The 19,856-nt window shown below is 51.6% G+C and overlaps 1 protein-coding gene across 3 annotated transcripts; it reads right to left on the bottom strand.

Moving 5' to 3' along the window:
• Positions 1 to 1,187: 1,187 nt before the first annotated feature.
• nup153 (nucleoporin 153) lies at positions 1,188 to 17,601 on the bottom strand. Of its 3 annotated transcripts, none has more exons than XM_023790510.2 (22): positions 17,179 to 17,601; positions 13,129 to 13,339; positions 12,544 to 12,888; positions 12,283 to 12,422; positions 11,306 to 11,437; positions 10,690 to 10,806; positions 10,447 to 10,491; positions 10,281 to 10,334; positions 9,840 to 9,980; positions 9,319 to 9,365; positions 8,970 to 9,093; positions 7,888 to 8,031; positions 7,656 to 7,748; positions 7,315 to 7,390; positions 7,108 to 7,218; positions 6,185 to 6,802; positions 5,331 to 5,537; positions 4,073 to 4,795; positions 3,220 to 3,978; positions 2,805 to 3,089; positions 2,449 to 2,629; positions 1,188 to 2,361 (listed from the first exon to the last, which is right to left on the bottom strand). In XM_023790510.2, exons 1-22 carry the CDS (start codon positions 17,254 to 17,256, stop codon positions 2,271 to 2,273), a joined length of 4,722 nt encoding a protein of 1,573 aa, XP_023646278.2. In that variant the 5' UTR covers positions 17,257 to 17,601; the 3' UTR covers positions 1,188 to 2,270. The 3 variants fall into 3 exon arrangements, with proteins under 3 accessions (XP_023646278.2, XP_072561788.1, XP_023646277.2); XM_072705687.1 differs by having other exon boundaries at positions 8,970 to 9,099; XM_023790509.2 differs by having other exon boundaries at positions 8,970 to 9,096; positions 17,179 to 17,600.
• Positions 17,602 to 19,856: the final 2,255 nt, after the last annotated feature.

Below are 19,856 nucleotides of genomic sequence, written 5' to 3' on the forward strand. Positions count from 1 at the left end.
CTGAGCTTCCTCTAGCTACCTCTGTAACCAGTCTCCCATATGCAGAATGTAGTAGACTACACTTTGTCCCAAGGAATGTTTTGATGATGCTCTCCCTTCAAAAGGTCATCCAATGTTGGCCAGTCACAAAGCAGCTCAAATTGTAAGAACCCAGCAGAGGTTTGCTGCATTTCCCTTTGGGCAAACAGAAGGTAGGAAAGCCAGTTGTCCTATTCCCAGTCAGTATCCATGATAAACTTCTGCAACATCTTTTTCAACGTCATGCATGTAACTAAACTCTTCAGCCAATAAGGGCAAAGGTTTGTCGTCATGGAGGCGGTTCCAGTTTGTGCGGCCGGGTGAGAGGTTGCAATGCATCTAACCGTAATGCATTGCGTCAGGATCAGAATGCGTTGCTTTAAGCCAGCGCTGTAAGCAAGTCGAACGCACCCAATGACCGGACTGTGGAAACAAACTGAAACGCGGACTTAATACAGAGGACTAATGACAACAACCAGAAACAGCTGATCACATGGGGATCCCACACAAGGTTAATGAGGGGGCGTGGCACACGGAAGGAGTGGACGATCGGGGCAGGACAGGGGTAAATAAGATCTTTGTTTTGGAAGCCATTAAGAAAAAAACGCTCTTCTTGTTTTATCCTGATCATTTTGTGTTTTAATGCTAAAAAAAACAAAAAAACATTTAGGTGTAATTTTGGGGGGCCGGGGACCAATTAATTGGTTTTCCATTATTTCTTATGGGAAAAATTTGATCAGAACTCGAACTTTTTAGGATTCGATCCGGAGTCCCTAGCTGTCCCTAAATTGCACCTAACCATGAAAATCAAAACCAAGGTTTGTACTGAACAGTGAAAACCATTATACCTCTATATAGGATCGGCAGGTCTCTCTCCATGACATCAACAGACAGATCATCCAATCCCCTGATGCGGAGCAGGTATTTAACAAAAATCACAAATGACTGGCATCATTCAAAGCCAAGGAAAATCTGAATGCACACGGGGGACTGATTCAACTTCTGGGGACCAGTGCCATTCCAGTCCCCCACTGTCCCCTGCAAGGTGTACAATCTTTCTTGGGTGAGGTCTCAGGGTCCCCATGTATTTAGCAGTGGTGCAGATATGGAAAATGGATGGATGGATGGATATATGGACTTTTAATGGATTCACTGTGAAAACAAACATGGATTTTTCAATTCATAATTTTATTGATGGCAATTTACCCCATGGTTTTTACTTTGTCATTCACCCAGTAATAATCATGGCTTTTAATATTAAATTGTCTTCCTTATTATCCAAAGTCACCATAGTCCATTTAAACAAAAGATAAAAAAATATATATTTAACACTTTGTACAATACTGGTTTTGGTCCAAACAGAAGTGGATCAGAAAAGCCAATATACCTTTATTTTTCAAAGGATTCCCAATTTGCATTTGTTTATTTTAAATGGATTCAGGCAACTTTGAATAAAGGGATTTACATAATAAAATCTAAAGACGAATGCCAAAAAAAGAAAATCGCTGTAACACTCACAAAAAAAATTCAAGTTCACAGATTTAGCCAAAAAAGAAACTGTATTTACATGTTTATAATAAAATACTCAAAGGTGAATTAAAGAGAGAAGGAAAGAAAGCAAGAAAAGGGGAAGAGGAAGGAAAAGCAATCATATGGAACTATAGATTTACAAAGTCAAGTTGAGGTCCTCTGCTCTCCTGGCTGCCCCACACCCGATGCAGCCCCCCCCCCCCCCAAATCACAACATTCAAATGCTTTCAGTCTCAGTCAGTCCAACAGCGCGCTCACTCACAGTCATCAGCAGGCCGCTAGGGGGAAGGGGGGACAAAAAACGAAAACACTGCCCGTCTCAGACCCTTGACAGTGAGGTCAAGCCAGACATTCTGCAGAGGATGCAGCGCAGTGATTAAAACGCATCAACAGGAATTTTCTACTTGTTGTTTCTCTTTTATTAGAAAAAGCCATGCTTGAGCCATAGCTGACACTGCCATTGTCTAAAAGATGGAACCTCCGGCATCAGCCGACGGTCTGATTGAGTGTTTTTCTTAACTGGATTTGTGAAGTTTCATTTGTCCTCCTGTCCCAGGCTCCTCCACCATCTCCCTTCAGTTCAGGAACACGAATGCCACAAAAGCGACCCTCTCCCATCCCCCCCCCCCCCCAAAGAGGCACATTTTTCAGGCAGGAGCCCCTTCAGATCGTTCCTCTTCACAGGGCAGAAGGGACTTCGCTGTCGCTTGTGGCAAGGATTCCTATTTCCGGCGGCGGACTGCGGTTTTGATCTTCCGCCCGGAGATGGAGTGGGACCCTGGAGCAGAAACTGACGCGGGGCTTTTCACCGACCTGGAAGACAAGACAGCAGGGGGTTAAAGAGCAAACCCAGCTACCAACATGCATCAGTCCTCATTAATAAAGGAGAAGTCATCTTACCCAATGTTGAAAGTGGGCCGGACACCGAAGTTGAACCCTCCAGTGGGTGCAGGGGGCTGGGTGCCAGGGGCGGGGGCAGCAGAGGCGGAAGCAGAGGCCCCGACTCCACCAAAAGTAAAGACTGTAGCACTGCTACTGGAGGCTCCGAAAGAGCCGGAGCCACCAAACTGGAAGCCTCCCACTGCGAGAAAGAATGGGGCCACAAGATGACCAAATGGGACACACAGGACACGTAAGAGTACACAGGCAGAGCGGCACAGGACTCCAGTACGACTACGGTCTAATCGGCCAGCTGCACCCAGACAGTGAATTACAGCATTATAGGAAAGCGTCTGATGACGTCGCTCCACACCCACCTGAACCTGAGGAGGCAGTAGTCGTTCCGAAAGTCGGGTTGGCGCTGGCCGGTTGGCCAAACATGGGGGCAGGGTTGGCGCTAGGCTGCGCCCCGAAGCTGGGGGGCTGGGAGACTGGGGCTGAGAAGAGGGATGGAGCCGCAGAGCCGAAGGCAGGGGCACTGGGCTGGCTGGAGCCCTGGCCGAAAGAGGGCGTCTGTCCGAGGCCGAACGACGAGCCAGCCGGGGTCGCAGAGGACGCCGTAGCCGAAGAGAAAACAAACGGGGAGCTGGACTGACCGGGCACTAGGAGGGAAAGGTCAGGGGTCAAATGTAACCTGGGCATTTTTACAGGTGGGAATAAAACTTAACACGTACTAGAGGGCTGCGATACTGGAAAATACCCATGTGGTATGTGAGGGAGACCCAAACTCACCAGTGGAACTACCTGCAGAAGGTGCAGCAGCTCCAAAGTTGAACGATGGAACAGCCGTTTGTGCCCCCGCGCCGAAGATGAAGGGCTGCGCTGGGGTGGGAGCGGCAGGGGGGTTCTGGGGAGTGGCCTGCATAGGACTGGGGTCCTGTTGCTGACCAAACACAAAGGCCTTAGCAGGAGGTGTCTCTGTAGAGACGCACTGTCCGAATAGGAAAGGGGCTGGGTTACTGCTTGGAACAGGAGCCGGGGCAGCAGTGGTGCTGGCCCCAAATAAGCTGGGGGCCGGGGTAGTAGAGGCAGGTTTTGTGTTGGCCCCAAATAGGCCGGGGGCCAGGGTGGTAGAGGCAGAGGAGGCCGGTGTGGTGCTACCCCCAAATAAGCTGGGGGCGGGGGTGGTAGAGGCAGAGGAGGCAGGTGTGGTGCTGACCCCAAATAAGGTGGGGGCGGGGGTGGTAGAGGCAGAGGAGGCAGGTGTGGTGCTGACCCCAAATAAGGTGGGGGCGGGGGTGGTAGAGGCAGAGGAGGCAGGTGTGGTGCTGACCCCAAATATGCTGGGGGGCGGAGTAGTAGAGGCAGAGGAGGCAGGTGTGGCGTTGACCCCAAATATGCTGGGGGGCGGAGTAGTAGAGGCAGAGGAGGCAGGTGTGGCGTTGACCCCAAATAAGCTGGGGGCCGGGGTGGTAGAGGCAGAGGAGGCAGGTGTGGCAGTGGTGGTGGACCCCGCCGTGAACCCAAAAGCTGACTTTGATGCTCCTGAATCTAAATGGTGGGTGGGGGAAGAGAAAAACAAGAAAATGTTAGATCACGAGCAAAATCTGGGGGCTGGAATGGAGACGGGGAGCCCAGTGCTCACCTGCAGATGCCACCCCGAAGCTGAAGGATGGCTTGGGCTGCTCCTTCGGGGGGTCTGGCTTGTTGAAAGAGAAGCCCAGTGAGGGGGTGGGACTCTCCTTGGCTTTGCTGAACAGAAAGCCAGCAGAAGGGACTCCAGGCTCCTGCTTTTCCTCTGCCTTCCCGAAGCTGAATGTGGGGGCAGGAGTGGGGGTGGGGGCAGGGGCGGTCACCCTGACTCCTGCCTGGTTTGTCTCGGCTGCCTGGCCAAACAGGGATGCTGTCTGCGCCTGATCTTTGATGGGCTCCGCATCCACGGACTTCCCGAACGTAAAGGAGGTGCCGGGTTTGGTCTCAGTAGAGCTGGCCTCGTCAGTGGACCCCGACTTGCTCTTGTGGGTGGAGAAGCTGAAGGTGCCCTTCTCATCCGCTTGGGCCAGACCAAAGGAGAAGCCCTCTGCTGGGCACTCCTTACCATTACCGCCGGAGCCAAAACTGAACTTGAACCCACCACCTTGGGGTTCATCCTTCTTGCCTTCCTCAGTCTTTGCTGTTGAGGAGGGGGATCCAAACTTGAAGCCCTCTGGAGGGGCACTGAATTTGAAGCCCCCTAAGGTGGGATTTGCAAATTTGAATCCACCAGAGCTACTGGTGGTGGAAGAAGAGGTGGAGTTTGTACCAGACGAGGAAGAGGAAGGGAGGCCAAACTTGAATGAAGGCGGGGCAGAAGCAGCAGCATCAAAACCTGGGGGGGGGGGATGGGGGGAGTATCCACAGCAGTCAGTAGGGAATGGGATAAACCAGTCCCCCAGTCAGATGGCTGGGTATCACCCGTGACAGAACATTCAGCACTGCATAGTTAACTGCATTTAACTACCATGGATGAGTCAGCATCTTGAATAAAGTTATTACGCATGTCAACTCCCAGTTGCATAAACTATACATTTCTTAGTGAATGCATAAAGTGTGCATTTCTGTATTCAAAACCACAAATGTGGGGGAAAAAGAGAGACATTTCACTTGCACTGTAACAGCTGGACACTTCACTGGACTGCAGTGCACTTAGCTTAGGCTACATAAATGGCATATTTTATTCAGTAAATGCTGGAAAAAAAAAAAGTTATCTGCAGTTGTTAAGCAGTACTGCAACACTAAATAAAATTGAAGCAAAGGTTCAAAATACCAATGAAAAATTGCGACAATCTAAATCGTAAACTAGTACTGATACTGCTGCGATCACTGCCTTCCAACTGTCAGTGGGGCGCGATTCACTGCTGTACCTTTAGGTGGCAAGCTAGCCCCGGGTTTGCCGGACTGGCAGGCTGCACACTGCAAGACGTCAGCCTTGTTCTGCACTAGGCACACCTCGCAGTCCCAGCTGCCTTCCGGCTTCTTGAACTTGTCCCCGAAGCCTGGGAGTGCGCCCCCTGTGGGCACTGGGGTGCTGCCAGCTGTAGACGAGGGTGCAATGCTAGCAGCAACTCCCCCTGATAGGATGGATGGATGGAACATTACTGAAAACTCGCATAATCACAGTACAGAAAACCAATATCCATAAACACCTGAAGCATAAGACTCCAAAAAATACATTCTTATAATCCAACATCTGACATGTGACATTTCACAACAAGTGGGATTTCACCATCTTTGAAGCAAGTGATAAAATATCTGACCTCGTAATTGAAATCTAAATCCTCACAAATCAAATCCAAGAACGAGAAAGCTCCATTTTAAAACTCTGTCAGATGGACAGAAATTCCCATAAAAGTTAATATGTATCAAGACTTCGGCCATTAATCATCAAGCCCCGGTATGGAGAATGCAGAAGCATGCAAAGATTTTTTTTCCCAAAACTACGGAGCACTTTTAACGACCACGGAGGCTCCACGTCAATCTGGTCTGAAATGCGAGATTGCATCATACAGGCCTGGGTATGAACCTGGCACTGTTTTCTTAGTGTTAAAAATGGGTTTATCGGCAGTCAATGTAGCCAATAGAGAGTGCTGGCCGTGTGGGATTATCCGTAATGAAAACCCATCTCCGCATGGCTCAAAATTAAAACGTACCATCAGCTTGACTTACAGACAGAAATAAAGCAGGCAGCAGCCCTGCCAGCGGGAACAGGAAGACCCACCTGGCTTCTGGCTCTGACAAGCCACGCAGGTGGCGTCCTGGGCCTTGTTCTCCACCATGCACGTCTCGCATTCCCACGACCCTTCTGGTTTCTTGAACTTGTTTCCGAAGCCCGCGAATCCCGAAGGCGCGGAGGTGGTGGTGGCAGCAGCGGTAATGGAGGGAAAGGTGGCGGTGGCAGTGGAGGCGCTGACGGGAGGAGCCTGGGCCTCTGTGAAGGCAGGCAGGGTCAGGCTGGGCTTCACTCCAGTCCCAGGCTTGGCCGTCTCACAGGCCACACATCTGACCACGTCGGGCTTGTTCTGCACCAGGCACGTATCGCACTCCCAGCTCCCCGCCGGAGGGGCGAACAAGGCCCCGAAGCCAGGTGAGGAGGCCGAGGCCGCGGAGGCCTGCCCGTCCTGCTGAGGCAGGGACGAGGAGTCCATGCTGGGCCGCGTCGTGCCGCAGGCCGCACACTTGCTATCCGATGCGCCGTTCTGCACCAGGCACGTGCCGCAGCTCCAGGTACCCGGCGGAGGTCTGATGCCGAATCCGATGCTGGGGGCAGAAGCTCCGTCCTGAACAGACGCGTCGGGGCCTGGGGAGCTCCGAGCCGTCGGGGGAGATGAGGAGAACCCTAGGGGCGAAGCAGAGAGGGCTGAAATGACTCAGAGGAACACTATCCCAAAGCATCCATCCGAGCAGGGGCCAAATGCAGGGTAGAAGGGGCATGAAAGCAGGGGCGACCTGGACGGAAGGCCTGAACATCACAGGGTGAATAGACAAACTGGCAAGCAGACACTGTGTGCAATTCACCCACCTACTGAGCCACCATGCTGGCCTACTCTCATTCCCAACAGCTGGCACACGCATAACCAAAGCAGCACTGCATGTGGTTTAGAACAACGTTCACAGTCCTCCCGGGAGGAGGCCTGCCCTCACCTGGTCCCCTGAGGATGTCCAGCACGCTGCCCTGCTTCAGGACCTTGGCAGGTTTAAAGGGTCCCTCAAACTGCTCACAGGCTGCGGGGCCCCCCGGGGGCGAAGACTTCGCTGCAGAGACACGAGGCGGTCGGCACGGGTTACGGCAGGGAAGGCAAAGCGCCAGATTTCAGGCGGCACACCACCTCTGACCATCGAAAGGCTCACCTGGTGGCACCAGTGCCTTTCCATTGATGTTAGGGGGGGCGCTTTTCAGAACCGGAGCGCTGAAGGTAAATCCGGACTGTGGGGAAGGAAGGGGGGTGGATGACAAACACACTCCTGAAGCCTGCTGTGTCCCTACACACGGAACATCAGACATCTTCACACACATCTCCTGCTCCCCAGCAAGCCCCAGCTCCAGGGCCTGTTTAATCCACTGCTGGCAGCAGCAGGGTGCCGCATCCACACAGGTACGACTGCTAGCTGGGCTTCCGATGGAACGCGGCTGGCGGAGCAGCAGAGCGGACCAGGCGGCCCGCCGACTGGCTGCCTTATTCCGCACTTACCGCAGAGGGAGAGAGCACCAGTGGGCTGGAGGCTGCCGCTTTGACGATGGGAGAGGAGAAGGTGAAGGGAGGATTGGACGACAGGGGGGTGTGCTGGGAGGAGGGGGGAAAAAAAAACCCAAACCAGAAAGGGGTCACATGGAATCTGGGCAAACCAAGCTAAGTGGAATGCAAACTCTCAGACAGAAAGCTCTGAGCTCCATAAGGAGGCGCGCAAGGAACCTCGCTCTACCTTGCTAGAGAGGGGTGTGCTGGGAGCCGGGGCGATGGGCGCGGCGCTGGAGGCGGAGGTAGGCGGGGAGGAGAAGCTGAAGGTGGGCAGGGAGAAGGTCCTGATGGGGAGGGAGATGGCTGGCAGCTTGGGCTCCACGATGACCTGGGAAATGGGGCCAGGAGAAGAGTGAGGGAGGCAGGACAGCGGCATGGACACGGCCACACCCACCAGGCCGTTATCACACCCCAAACTCTGCTAAGGCTTCCCATTCTTTCCTGGGGTGGCTCCGAACGGCTGGTCAGATAATCGATGGAATCAACATCGTTTTAGGAAATACAGCATTATATGACACGTGATCACCGCCTTGATCACCATTTGTGCATGCTGCCCCTGCAGGGTCACAGAGGCAAACTGTGTTCTTATGTCGTTTGCTCTGATCCCACCCGCTGTCCACGATTGGCTGACATGAATGCCACAAGCTGGTCAGCAGGATTAACTATGCCGTTTCTGGCATGCTTTGCACGCCAATTTAAATAATGTGCATTTGTGCAAACTGTAAATCTTGTGACCATGTAATGTTTGTTGTGGAATGCGTGCTTCGTTAGTGTTGTGCAAATTTTTGGCTTTCCCTGTCTGAGCCGCTACTAGTCTTAAACCACTCGTGGCGGTTAATAAAGAGCAACTTCCATTTTAAAAAAGAGCTGTCATATCTCCTTTATTAAACATATTGTGTGCGAGTCCTTTTATTTGCACTCTGTATGTGGGTCCTGCTAAATCAAAAACATTCTACACCGTCTAGTTATGGTATAGAATGTAGAAGCTGGCGGTGTCGTTTTCAGTATGTCCCACATTGTTCCCACTGACGCGTTGGATTTCGTTTTTGTCCGGACGTAGTTTAAAAGCATACGGCCACCTAAACAGCTGCTTTTAGTGCCAAATCCGGTCCGGTCGGTGGTGTGTGTTTGAGATTAGTCAGGTGACACGTGCTCAGGGTTCCAGTCAGCAGTGTTTGAACATCCACACCTGCGACGCAAACAGTGGCCACAGCCCAGTGACACTGGGGACACGCAGCGCTGATCAGGCGTGGGGGGGCAGCTCACCTCCTCATCAGAGCGCCTAGAGGAAGGCCGAGTCGTCCTCTCTCGTTTCATCTTGCCACCTGCACCCCCATTGCTGTTGGCCATGGGGGTGCTGGACAGGGGGTACGCAAAGCTGCTGCTGCTGCTGCTGGGGGGGGGGGGGGACAACAGAGACAGTTTTAGCTTAACGGTCCCAAATGCCAATGCTTAACTACACTCGATTTAGCTTTGCTTGTTATTTTTCTTCCTAGTCAACACACCCAGCTGTTACCCGATACACTAATAACATAAACAGCTGTGCACTGAACTGAACGCTGCAGCGCTGAGCATGCAGCCTGGGGACTGAACACGGTGGGTGAAAGGGACTCACCTTCGTGGGGCTTCAGAAATGTCGCTCAGGGTGGATGGGCCAGCGGGCTGTAGACGGGGAGAAAAGGCAACAAAGAAATGGGTGAGGAAATGCGAGCCACAGACGGCTGCTGCGGCCTCTCATGGCCTGTGGGGGGCAGTGGTGGCACCCAGTAAGAGTACTAGCAAGCCTCAGCGCCGTTAGAACCCACATACCAGGGCCACATCTGACTATATCGGGGCCCGGCTGATTTGGGGGAGCATAATGGCTGCGGTGGGACATTTCAGCAGCGGCTCTGCCAGCCACGGGGCAGCAGAATCAGAGGTAAACAGGAACAGGTGCTTCACAAAGGTCTCAGTGAGAACATCCTGTCAAAGGTGTGGGGCACATCTGCTATTAAAAACCACCAGCCAGCGTGATCAGCTTTCAGGGTGCCGGGGGCCGGCTCTACGGGTATGTATGTAGCACGGCTGGAACAGAAGGGAACAGGCAGGCAGCACACGCTTGCGTGCGAGGGTGTGCGTGCGAGGGGGGTGACGCACCGTGTCCCTGATGCTCCTCCTGTCCAACACGCGACTCTGACTGCCGCTGGGGGTCAGCGACGCCCTGAAGGACACTGGGCGGCTCCCCGCAGCTGTAACGGGGACCATAAGCCTCTGCACAGGGGGTAGCGGGGAATCCACCTGCATGGGGGGGGGGGCACAAAGCAGACAGTTACGGCTCAGAGGAGCCCCGCCACAGGCGTTCAGAAGGACCCCCTCCCATCCCAAGCCAGCCGACTGCTCTCAAACGGGGTATTGTGGGGAATTACAGAGCTGTCAACAGCTGTGGTGGATCCAACATGAGCGTGTGCATATGGACTGGGGGGGGGGGGATGGGGCAGCTGCCAGGCCCCACAATGACCGACACTGTCTCCCAAACTGGCATCTGGAGGCGCATTGGCCAGGAGGCAGCAGCAGACCTGGGTGAGGATCACAGCCTACCTTCTTCCTTTTCGACTGGGAGGGAAAGGCGTCCAGATCAGGTCTATCCAGTGACTGCAGGACAGAGGGGGACAGGAAGGCGTGAGGAGGGGGGGGGTCACGGCGGAAGCATGCAGCCCCCACCCCCTGAGAACGGCAGGTCTTAACGAAGGCGCCACCTACTTACTGTCGACAATGGCGAGGAAACGGACGACGGGATTCTTTTAGCGTCCTGCGAAGTAAAAGCAGTCAGTGCCATCAAACGACTATGCAGGGGTGCCCAGGGTACAGAGAGGGCCGACAGACATGTGCAGATTTACGCTGCGACAGAGCGCTACATCTACAGCTCTATGGGACAGAACGGCTTAGTTAGTCCAGGAACATCAGCATCCGGGGCCCTGCAGAGCCACAGGCAAGGAGGGACACTCACCGCCAGAGGGCTGGACATGCGCTCCAGGGAGAGCAGGATGCGTCTGGCTGTGGCGCTGGTCACCCCGCACGCTTGGGCCCCCGCCGGCTTGGCCTTAATCTGCCTCTTCACCGGAGCCTAGCAGAGCAAGAGGTGGGGGGGGGTGGGTCAGTCATTCAGTGCCAAAGAAGCCAAACACTGCCAGAGGACTGGCTCTCCTGTCCCGCTTTTGCCTGCTGACCACACAGCAGGTGCAGCTCCCCACTACAAAACCCCACTGCCCCCCCGAAGCAGCCGCCATGCCAGCCGGCCCAGAACCACGCAGTCCGTTTCCGCTTGGGGGACCTGAGCACATCTCTGCAGAACCAGCCCTTAGTGCCGAAACATGGCCATCCTGCTGACCTACAGCATCCCCCCCCCCACATACCTCTGCCCAGAGAGGACGAGAACTGCTGTAGTCCTACCCACAGAACCTGGGATAGAGTTACACGGCAGCCATTGGGTGAGAAAGGGGAAGATATGGAGAAAGGAGGAGGAGCCCGATTTAAAGAAATGGGCATCCAGAGCTGAGAGGCACTGCACTGTCCAGTTGGAAGGTCCTCGAGCGAGAGCGAGAGCGAGAGAGAGAGACACCCACCTGGTAGGGGGTGCCGGGACGCACGCGGGCGCTGGAACGGGCGGCTGCAGCCCCCCCATAGGTGGTCTTGCCCGGGTAGAAGGGGGAGTCGCCAAGCTGGCTGGAGTTCAGCGCAGAGCTGTTCATCAAGGACTGGATATCAGGCAAAAGGAAAGACCAGAGTTATAAAGAGTAGGGCGATAACCTCATCAATGACAGATTAGTCAGGACAGGACCTAAGGGACCCAAGGTCAATGGCCGGGGGTGACCAAGCTGTGTGCAGACAGTGAGCGGCTACAGAGCAGCACGCCGCTCTCATTCAGCCTGACTGATCAGCACACACCATGTGCGATTACAGTAACAATTCATTCAGGCCGCACAAGGGCCCCCCTCAAGGGGGATCTGGACACGCAACAGCTGCTGCATCGACAATGGGCTACACATCCCCTCGGCTGCACCCAGCCTCCGAGTGTGGGAAACCCACACGGCGGGAGCCAAGTACGGCCCGATAAGCAGGGCACAGGCAGCAGGACACTGCGAGGATAATCGCAGATAATCACCCCCGTGCCGCTCGGAGACACAGGCCACACAGGAGCTGCCGTGATAGCTGCACTGAGCAAAAGGCCCATCTTCTGCCCAGCAGTGGAGACAGTTTAACAAGAGCTTCACATTCATATTTCACCCATACGCTTATAGTCATTGCCTGTTGGCTATAAAGTACAAAACACCCTTCTCACTTTAAGAGAGAACCGACAAAAACAGCATGGCTGGCCTACCCAACAGGCCTACCCAACAGGCCTACCCAACAGGCCTACCCAACAGGCCTAGAGCACACTTAACAAAATAACCAGCAGCTAATATAACCAACTGGGTAACAACCAGGGTCATTAAGCCTCTTTGGTTTTTGGCATTTAGCTGTAATCTGTAATCTTTCGGTTCCTGCAGATCAATTCAAATCATCGGAACTGAAAAGGAGCGAACGCGGCGGTCACACTTACGGCGGACGACGTCCCAAACACAGATAGGTTGAAGGCGGGCTTTTTCAGCGCAGGCTGGGCTGGCGGGGGGGCAGCATGCGTGCGCTCATTCTCTGGGGACCACAGCAAAGGGAGCGGCACAGGTTTGGAGGTGGTCATGTCTGCAAGGGGACACAACAGGGCTGTGACTCGCCTGTGACTCGTCGCTCTCCCACCACGGAAGAGCTAAACCCGCCTAAACCCACAGGGTGCCGTGTTACCCCCACACCCTTAAGGACCCACCTTTATCTGACGCGCGTGACGAGAAGCCACTCGTGGTAGAGATGTTGTCGTCTTCGTGCTGGGAGACAGAATCCTTGATCTCCTTCACCAGGGAGAAGCTGGATGGGCCCCCAGGGAAGGAAGTGACAGATGTGGAGGGGTGCGTGAAGGGGGTGACCGGGAAGGGGGCCGAGGACGTGGAGGGCTGGGCGAAGGGGCCCCCGGGAAAGGGCATGGATGATGTTGAGGGTTGGGCGAGAGGCCCAGGGGAGCCATCTAATGCAGAGAAGTGCAGGTGGGAGCGGCTCAGAGGGGGTCTGGCCAGGACGTCGTGGAAATTGAGAGCTGACCTACTGGTCGAAGGCTCTGGAAAGGAAAAGGCAGATGCCTGGGTTACATCAACCAGTAAAACGTTGGTGAACATCCTGTGCTGAGCTGCAGATGGAAGCCAGCAGATGGCAGCATTCTGGCTAAGGTGACGAGCGGTACCAGGAAGGCCCAGACAGCGTGAGGGGCAGACCCAGGGCCACGTCAACCATGTCATTGTAACACTTGCAACTGCAACATTTCGCAAACATGGCGCTGCAGTATTAAAACTGTACTCACCTGCGCCACTCGTGCTCGGCTCTGGAGTGCCCCGTCCATCCATGACAGGACTATCCCGCTCGCAGTTTTCAGTGGGAGTGTCCTGGGTGGGCTGCCCCCCCAGCGTGCTCCCATCCCCACCGCCAGCCTCCCCATTCCTGAAGTACTTCTGCAGCCAGGAGGGAACGATGCTCTTCACTGTATCTGTAACTCGGCTGATCAGGCCTGAATGCTGTGGGGCCAATGGGGAGGAGACAGTCAGTGGAGAGAGGTGACCAGCCCCCGCGGGGAGGAAGATGCCTGCGCAGCCTGAGCAGGTGAGCTGCTCATCAAACTCCACAGCAAAAGGGCCGAGAGGAAAAACTGAGCTCTTTTTCCATTCACAATTTCCTGTGTATGTGTTTTAAAAAAAAAAAAAAAGAGCTGATGGGACAAGAAAAACTGAAAATAACTGTAGTTAAGGGTCAGCAGAGAGAAGCGAGATGAGCGTTGTTACGCAGAGGGCGTCAGTGCTTAAAAGGAGACAAACAGGCCAAGAGTCATTCATAATAAAACATGACACACTATGGAGCGCGCACATTCATACAGTCAGAGTACACCCAAGGATTAACAACTCAGAGGTAGACCAGGTAGAAACAGTCTCTTTAAAAGCTTGAGGATGAATGCAGCCAAAGCCAGGGGAGAGGGGAAAGTGGGCCACTCTGCTGGCATTCACACGGGGCCCTGACAACCCCTGACAAGGCGCCTCAGAACATGCCTGCATTTCAGAGTTCAGGAGAATCCTCACAGCATGGATCTGTCCACACCTCAGTCACAACTACAGACTGCATGACTCACTTGCAGATTACTGGTCAGACGAGGACTACTCCCGGAGATCACCACGAAGCGCACTACGTGAATGAAGAGTTAACATCACCGCCGCATCTGCATCTTTAAATCTTGCCTTGATCATGTGACTAGCACACCCTCATAGGTGAGAGCACCAAGTGTATGTGTGTGTCACGATCATGCCTGTCGCCTGGCAAAGTAGTCACTTAAAGCCACCATAAGCCCCAACAGAATGTCTCACAGAGACACGAGTCCCCTGCCTCCCCCTGAGCAAAGCCGCAAGACAAAGACCTTTGCAGCAACAGCTTGGAGAATGAGTCTCTAAAAAAAAAAGGGGGGGGGGGGGGTGCCACCTCAACGATTACTTCAGCTAGTTGGCAGCCAAAGAAAACGCTCAGAATGGCTGTGAGGCCCACGGAAATGCTACTTAATGGAGACCTGACGTTTAAGGAAAGAAACCCCAGCCACCTTTCGGGCTGCCGTCGCATTCCAGCGTGTAACGTGTCCCAACAGACACCTGAGTAACGTTACACACTCAGGAAATGATGCCGACGTCAAGCCACCGGTGAGCCTGTAGGAACACTTTCCCGACCGGAAGCGATATCCAGCACGCTATGGCAAGTAATCATGCTCACATGTTAGCTGTGTCCATTGCAGAGATACTCTGATCATTTCCCACTAAAGAAAAGTAAATCAATACAAAACTTACAAAAAAAAAAGCGAGGACCCTCCTACTCAAATGAACATGTCGAACGGCAAGTCAGGTATCACAGTGCATGACCTTTGCCAAACACACGATAATCCGGGTGACGGTGTGCAACTGACATGGTTTAAAAAAATAAAAATAAACACGTGGGAGAACCCCCACCCCCAACTCAGGCCCCCAGCATGTGGGCTCTAATCAGCACCCCACAATGTACATCTCCTTATCTTCAGGAGAACTGCTGTACCCCTCCTCCACCTGCACCCCCACCCTTTGCGCCTGCACACCATACCGGGGGCTTGGGCTGCCACAAGGAGGAGGGTGGCCATGGGGGGAAAACAAAACAAAGGGGAAGTGCCTGAGCCTTCAGTCCCTCAAATCTAAGTGACAATTTACAATACCGCTAAATAGGGAAATACCAAGATGAACAAAATTCTGCTGATCATCAGCCTAGTCCTTCTAGGACAGTCAAGAAATTAGGATATCCAACCACATGGCAAAGACCCAAAAGGGCATTTTCAGAACGCGCTGCAAAAGGTAAACAAGTTTGCTTTTAAGTTTCATGGTATTATTGGAGCAAAGAGGGGGAAAAAATGCACGATCAGCACATTTCCCCTCCTTCACCACAAACTATTTCATCTGCTGTCCCTTTAAAGTTTTAGGGAGGATTTTGTATGGAGTCATAGCCATCCAGAACCTGCAGCACAATGAGGTGGGAACAATGAAGACATTTGCTGGGCCAGGGAAAACCGAACCGGGTCAGTACCACTTACAAGTCTGCAACAAGGAAAATGACACTCATGGCCAAAGTGACGGTGTCTGTGAGGACAGCGAGCTGCAAGTCACTGTGCACAAACATGCACAGGCTCTCTTCGCAAATGTGCTGGACTGCGCTGCATGGAAAGCCACAGCAAAATGCAAAGGTCCCCCAGAGGCAGCTCTGCCATCCTGTTCTTCAGAAATGCAATTTGCCTAAATATCTCCAGTACGCCAGGCATCGGATGCAGAACGTGAAAGACTTAAGTGTTTTCAGGTAAGAAAAGCCACAGACTGAATGCAACATTGTGCATGTGCTTTAAACTGATTGATTCCAGTGACACAGATCACCAGGCCTGTAACATATGATTCAGAAAACAGCCTGGTAAGATAAATACAGGTATTTAAGCCAGACTAGTTCACAGGTAAGTGAAGGATAGTGTTTTCTGGCTCCGGGTACTTTAAACATGAAGCCAGATGGGACAGCTTGCAGTACTAAAGAGAATGGAAGTAGTTATCGATAAGCTCTTAGTGATTTTACATCAAACAAGGATTCATTCAGCCTAATTTGCAAATATAGTTGAAACAGGAAACAAAGTAGCCTATTTATAAATAAAAATTCAAATGATTATTTTCATCCAGATGTTTTTTTTTTTAAACCACATTATTAGCAACATATACCCAGGTGTTTAACTGGAATAGGTGGACACGTGTGATCAACAGAATCTTTTGTGTTTAAATATCAACAGTTACAATAAAAAGAGGATGTATTGAGCTTTCCGACGTATCACTCTATTTGTTAGAAAGGAACAATTCGACATTGGATCAATGGTTTTAGGTCAATAAATACTGGGTTATACGGACAAAGCTGAAAGAAGGTGGCGAACGTGACACACCGGTAACGAGAATTAAATTACAGGGAATGCTACAACCACAGGGTCAGACCAGGGCACACAGATAGGATACCCCATATAACTGTGAGCAAGTCCAGCGGAAGAGACCGACTGTTAGACCCAGTTACGGGGTCCCTGTCAGTACATCTATCCAAGCCGCTGAACCACATGCTGATCGAGGAGCAGATAAACCTCCCCCATCGCCATCAGAAAAGCACTGATACCACTACACGACGCAGGTGGACGCGTGCATAGGCCTTCATTACACCGCGCTTCCTTATGACTGGTTTATTTTTAAGATTAGCATTATTTTATACTCTTTTATACCGGTTTAATTGTTTCCATGGTTGCCTCGCTGTCTGGTCAAATAGTGTCGTGGGGGACGGGCTGCGGACCATCGGATCCGGTCATCCATGTGGGGCCTGGACCCGGTCCAGTTTCCCTCACGTACGGCTATACTTCCCCACTCGGTGTGTCGACAACCCGCCATCGTCCGAGCAAGCTCCCGACGAACAACCGGCGGCTAGGCTAGGCTAGGCTAGGCTAAGCTACGCTAGGCTAACGTGGCCACACTGGCACAAGCATACCTGTTCGAAATACGTCGACCGCGAAGGAGACTGACAGCGGCTGCTAGAACCGCCACACTGCTGCGTCCTTTAAAACACAGGCAGTTTTCTCCAGAGTCGCCTGGCCGGTATCTCTTCCCCGACGAGTCAGCCGAGCCGCCCGCGTCGGCCAGCGAACACAGGCCCGAAAACCCGAGCGGCACGACCAGGCCGCGTCGCGTCTCCGCGGGAAAAAAGAACAAGCGACACAGCTGCAGCCCCCACAAAACTACGCCACTTTGACCGTAACGACGTTAAGTTATCGAAGGCCGCGCGTTCAACTTACCTGGTTGCCTTTTGAGTACGGTTTAGAAGCGATGTGATACCTCCTGGATCTGATTTTCCCTCCTCCTGCGGCCGCCATGGTTAGTTTCTAATCACTGCTCTATACCGAGGCGCCGGATAGAGTCCCGTCAGTACTCCGGCGCTCAGTCCTCCAATATACCATCACACCCCGCGCTCTATCTTCAAACATCCGAGAGCGCGCATGTGGGGAAATGAAGTTCCGTCGGAACAGAAACACTGTATAACCAACAAAAGAAGTAGCTAAGTAGCTGGGTGGCTTGCAGTGAAGTGAAAAAACGGGGCTTTGGAAGGTCGAAGCAGTAGAAATAATCGGTAGGAAAGAAGATTCAATCTTTCGAAACGTTCGAAATGTCGCCTCACAGTGACATCTGGTGGTCAGAGGGCAGCCCAATAAATCTTACTACAGATTCTCTCGATTGCTTTGGAGCATTTCTCAAATGACAACATTTGTAAAATAACAAGTGTAATCCCCACACCATAATCACTTCTGCAACAGAACATAATTTCTCATTGCTTCACACGGATTTCCAAATATTTTAGTACGTATATGCAAATGATTTTGTACATGCATATATCTAACAGTTTTGACTCTCTTGGTTAAAGGAATGCCGATTGTACTTTTCATTTTGGTGGCACTGACTAATTCGTTATTGTAATCGTAGTCTTACCATATGTTATGTGATGGTCGCATTTATTCAGCAAGTCCAAAACCGTCCCATGCAGCAGAACTGGATTGTTTTTATGGCAGGGGTGGCAAACCTGATCCGTGGAGAGCTGGTGTGGCTGCGGGATGACTTCTCAATCAAGTGAAGTGAAGAGCATGTCCTCTACATTTAACCCCTATGTGACATCATGACATAGCACGGGACAGCTAATGCAGTGCCTGGAGAAGGTACACTGCTGGCTAGGGATTCAAACCAGCAATCTTTTGCTTACAAGTGCACATCCCTAACCATTAGGCCATCACTGCATCAATCACCCAGTAATAAAGCAGTGGTTCTCAACTCCAGTTCTGGGGACCCACAGTTATTGGCTGATTGAGAGGTCATCCCAAAAACCCGCACCCACAGCGGCCCTCTATGGGTCAGGTTTGCCACCCCTGCTCTACGGTATCAATGTTGTAACAAAGCAGGACAAAGAGAATGGACCCAAGAGTGCTGTTTATTCTGCAAATCCAAAGCACTATGCAAAAGATCGGCATTCAGGCAGAGCTAACAGATCGCATTTAGGCAGGCATGGAGTTTAAAAAAATAACTGGGTATAAAAAAACAAATTACAGCAAGAGACAGCAACCAGGGGTCCGTGACCCCAGTGTGTCCACAGGAACTTGACAAAATGTGTCATCGTAATCAAACTGAAACATATTGTAGGTAGAGGGTTCCTATACCTAATCTTTTAGAATCCATTGGATCAGGCAAATGTCTTCAATTGCCCCAAGCTCCAGTTCTGATGCTTGCGTGCCCATTGCAGGTGCCTCAGACGGTGGCATGGGCACTCTGATGGGCTTGTGGCCTGGCAGCACCATACGCTGCAGGGCTGAATACCCTGTGTGTTCTGACACGTTACTCCCATGATCATCATCAGAATTATCTGCCGTTTATGCGATTTAACTCATGTTGTTTTGTACCAGATTTATTAGCTTTCATTCACATCCTACATTCTCAGAAAAAAGGGTAAAAATTTGTACCTTTGCTTGTCACTGGGACTGTACCCTCAAGGGTCTGTTAATTGTACCCTTAGCTTTTAAGGTACAGAAATGGACTCTGAGGAACATTTCAATACTATTGATGGTACATTAATGCTGTTTCCACCTTTGGGATATTCCTCAGAGTTCATTTCTGTACCTTAAAAGGTACAAGTAGAAGGGTACAGCCCCAGTGAGAACCAAAGGTATAAATATTTACCTTTTTTCCCGAAAGTGTATTGGTGGATCATAGTTTTTCCCTCCTCGAACCTCTCTGAGTAAGTACTCAGCATGGCTGACCGTGAGCACTCTTCAGGCTGTGCCATTTTGCAGATGCTCTGACCCAGTCATCTGACCATAATGATTTGGTTCTGGTCACAGTCACTCAGATCTTTATTCCATTTCTTCTACATTCAACCTGTCAACTACGAGTACTGAATATTAGCTTACCGTCTACTGTATCCCAGAACAGTACATGCACCATTTTCTGTATCTGCTTGGAACTTGTCCCTTTCAAGAATGAACCCCCGTTAAAATTATCACTATGTTAGCACCTGCGCAATATGATCCATGCTTTAATGAACACCATCCATACAGTGGAGTATAGTAGTGGTGGCACCATGCTATGTGGATTCTTTTAGTCTTCAGGAACTGGGCATTTTGTCAAATCAAAGGGAGATATTACAAATAAACCTGCTTCAATTTGCAACAGCAAAAAAAAAAAAAAACTAAAGCTTGAGGAAAAAGTTAACCTTTCAGCAGGACCTGATTCTAAACACCAGTCCAAAGTTATACAGGAGTGATTAAAAAAAAAAGGTGAATGTTCTGAAGGGACCAAGTCAAAGTCCGGTCTCAATCACATTGAGAACCTGTGATTTTCTTTGAAAATTACAAATAACATCCAACTAAGCTCAGAAACCTGGAGCAAGTTTGCCATAAAGTATGGGCAAAATCACTCCTGAATAGTGTAAAAA

Source organism: Paramormyrops kingsleyae, chromosome 23 (assembly GCF_048594095.1).
Source record: "Paramormyrops kingsleyae isolate MSU_618 chromosome 23, PKINGS_0.4, whole genome shotgun sequence".
Taxonomy (NCBI): Eukaryota; Metazoa; Chordata; class Actinopteri; order Osteoglossiformes; family Mormyridae; genus Paramormyrops; species Paramormyrops kingsleyae.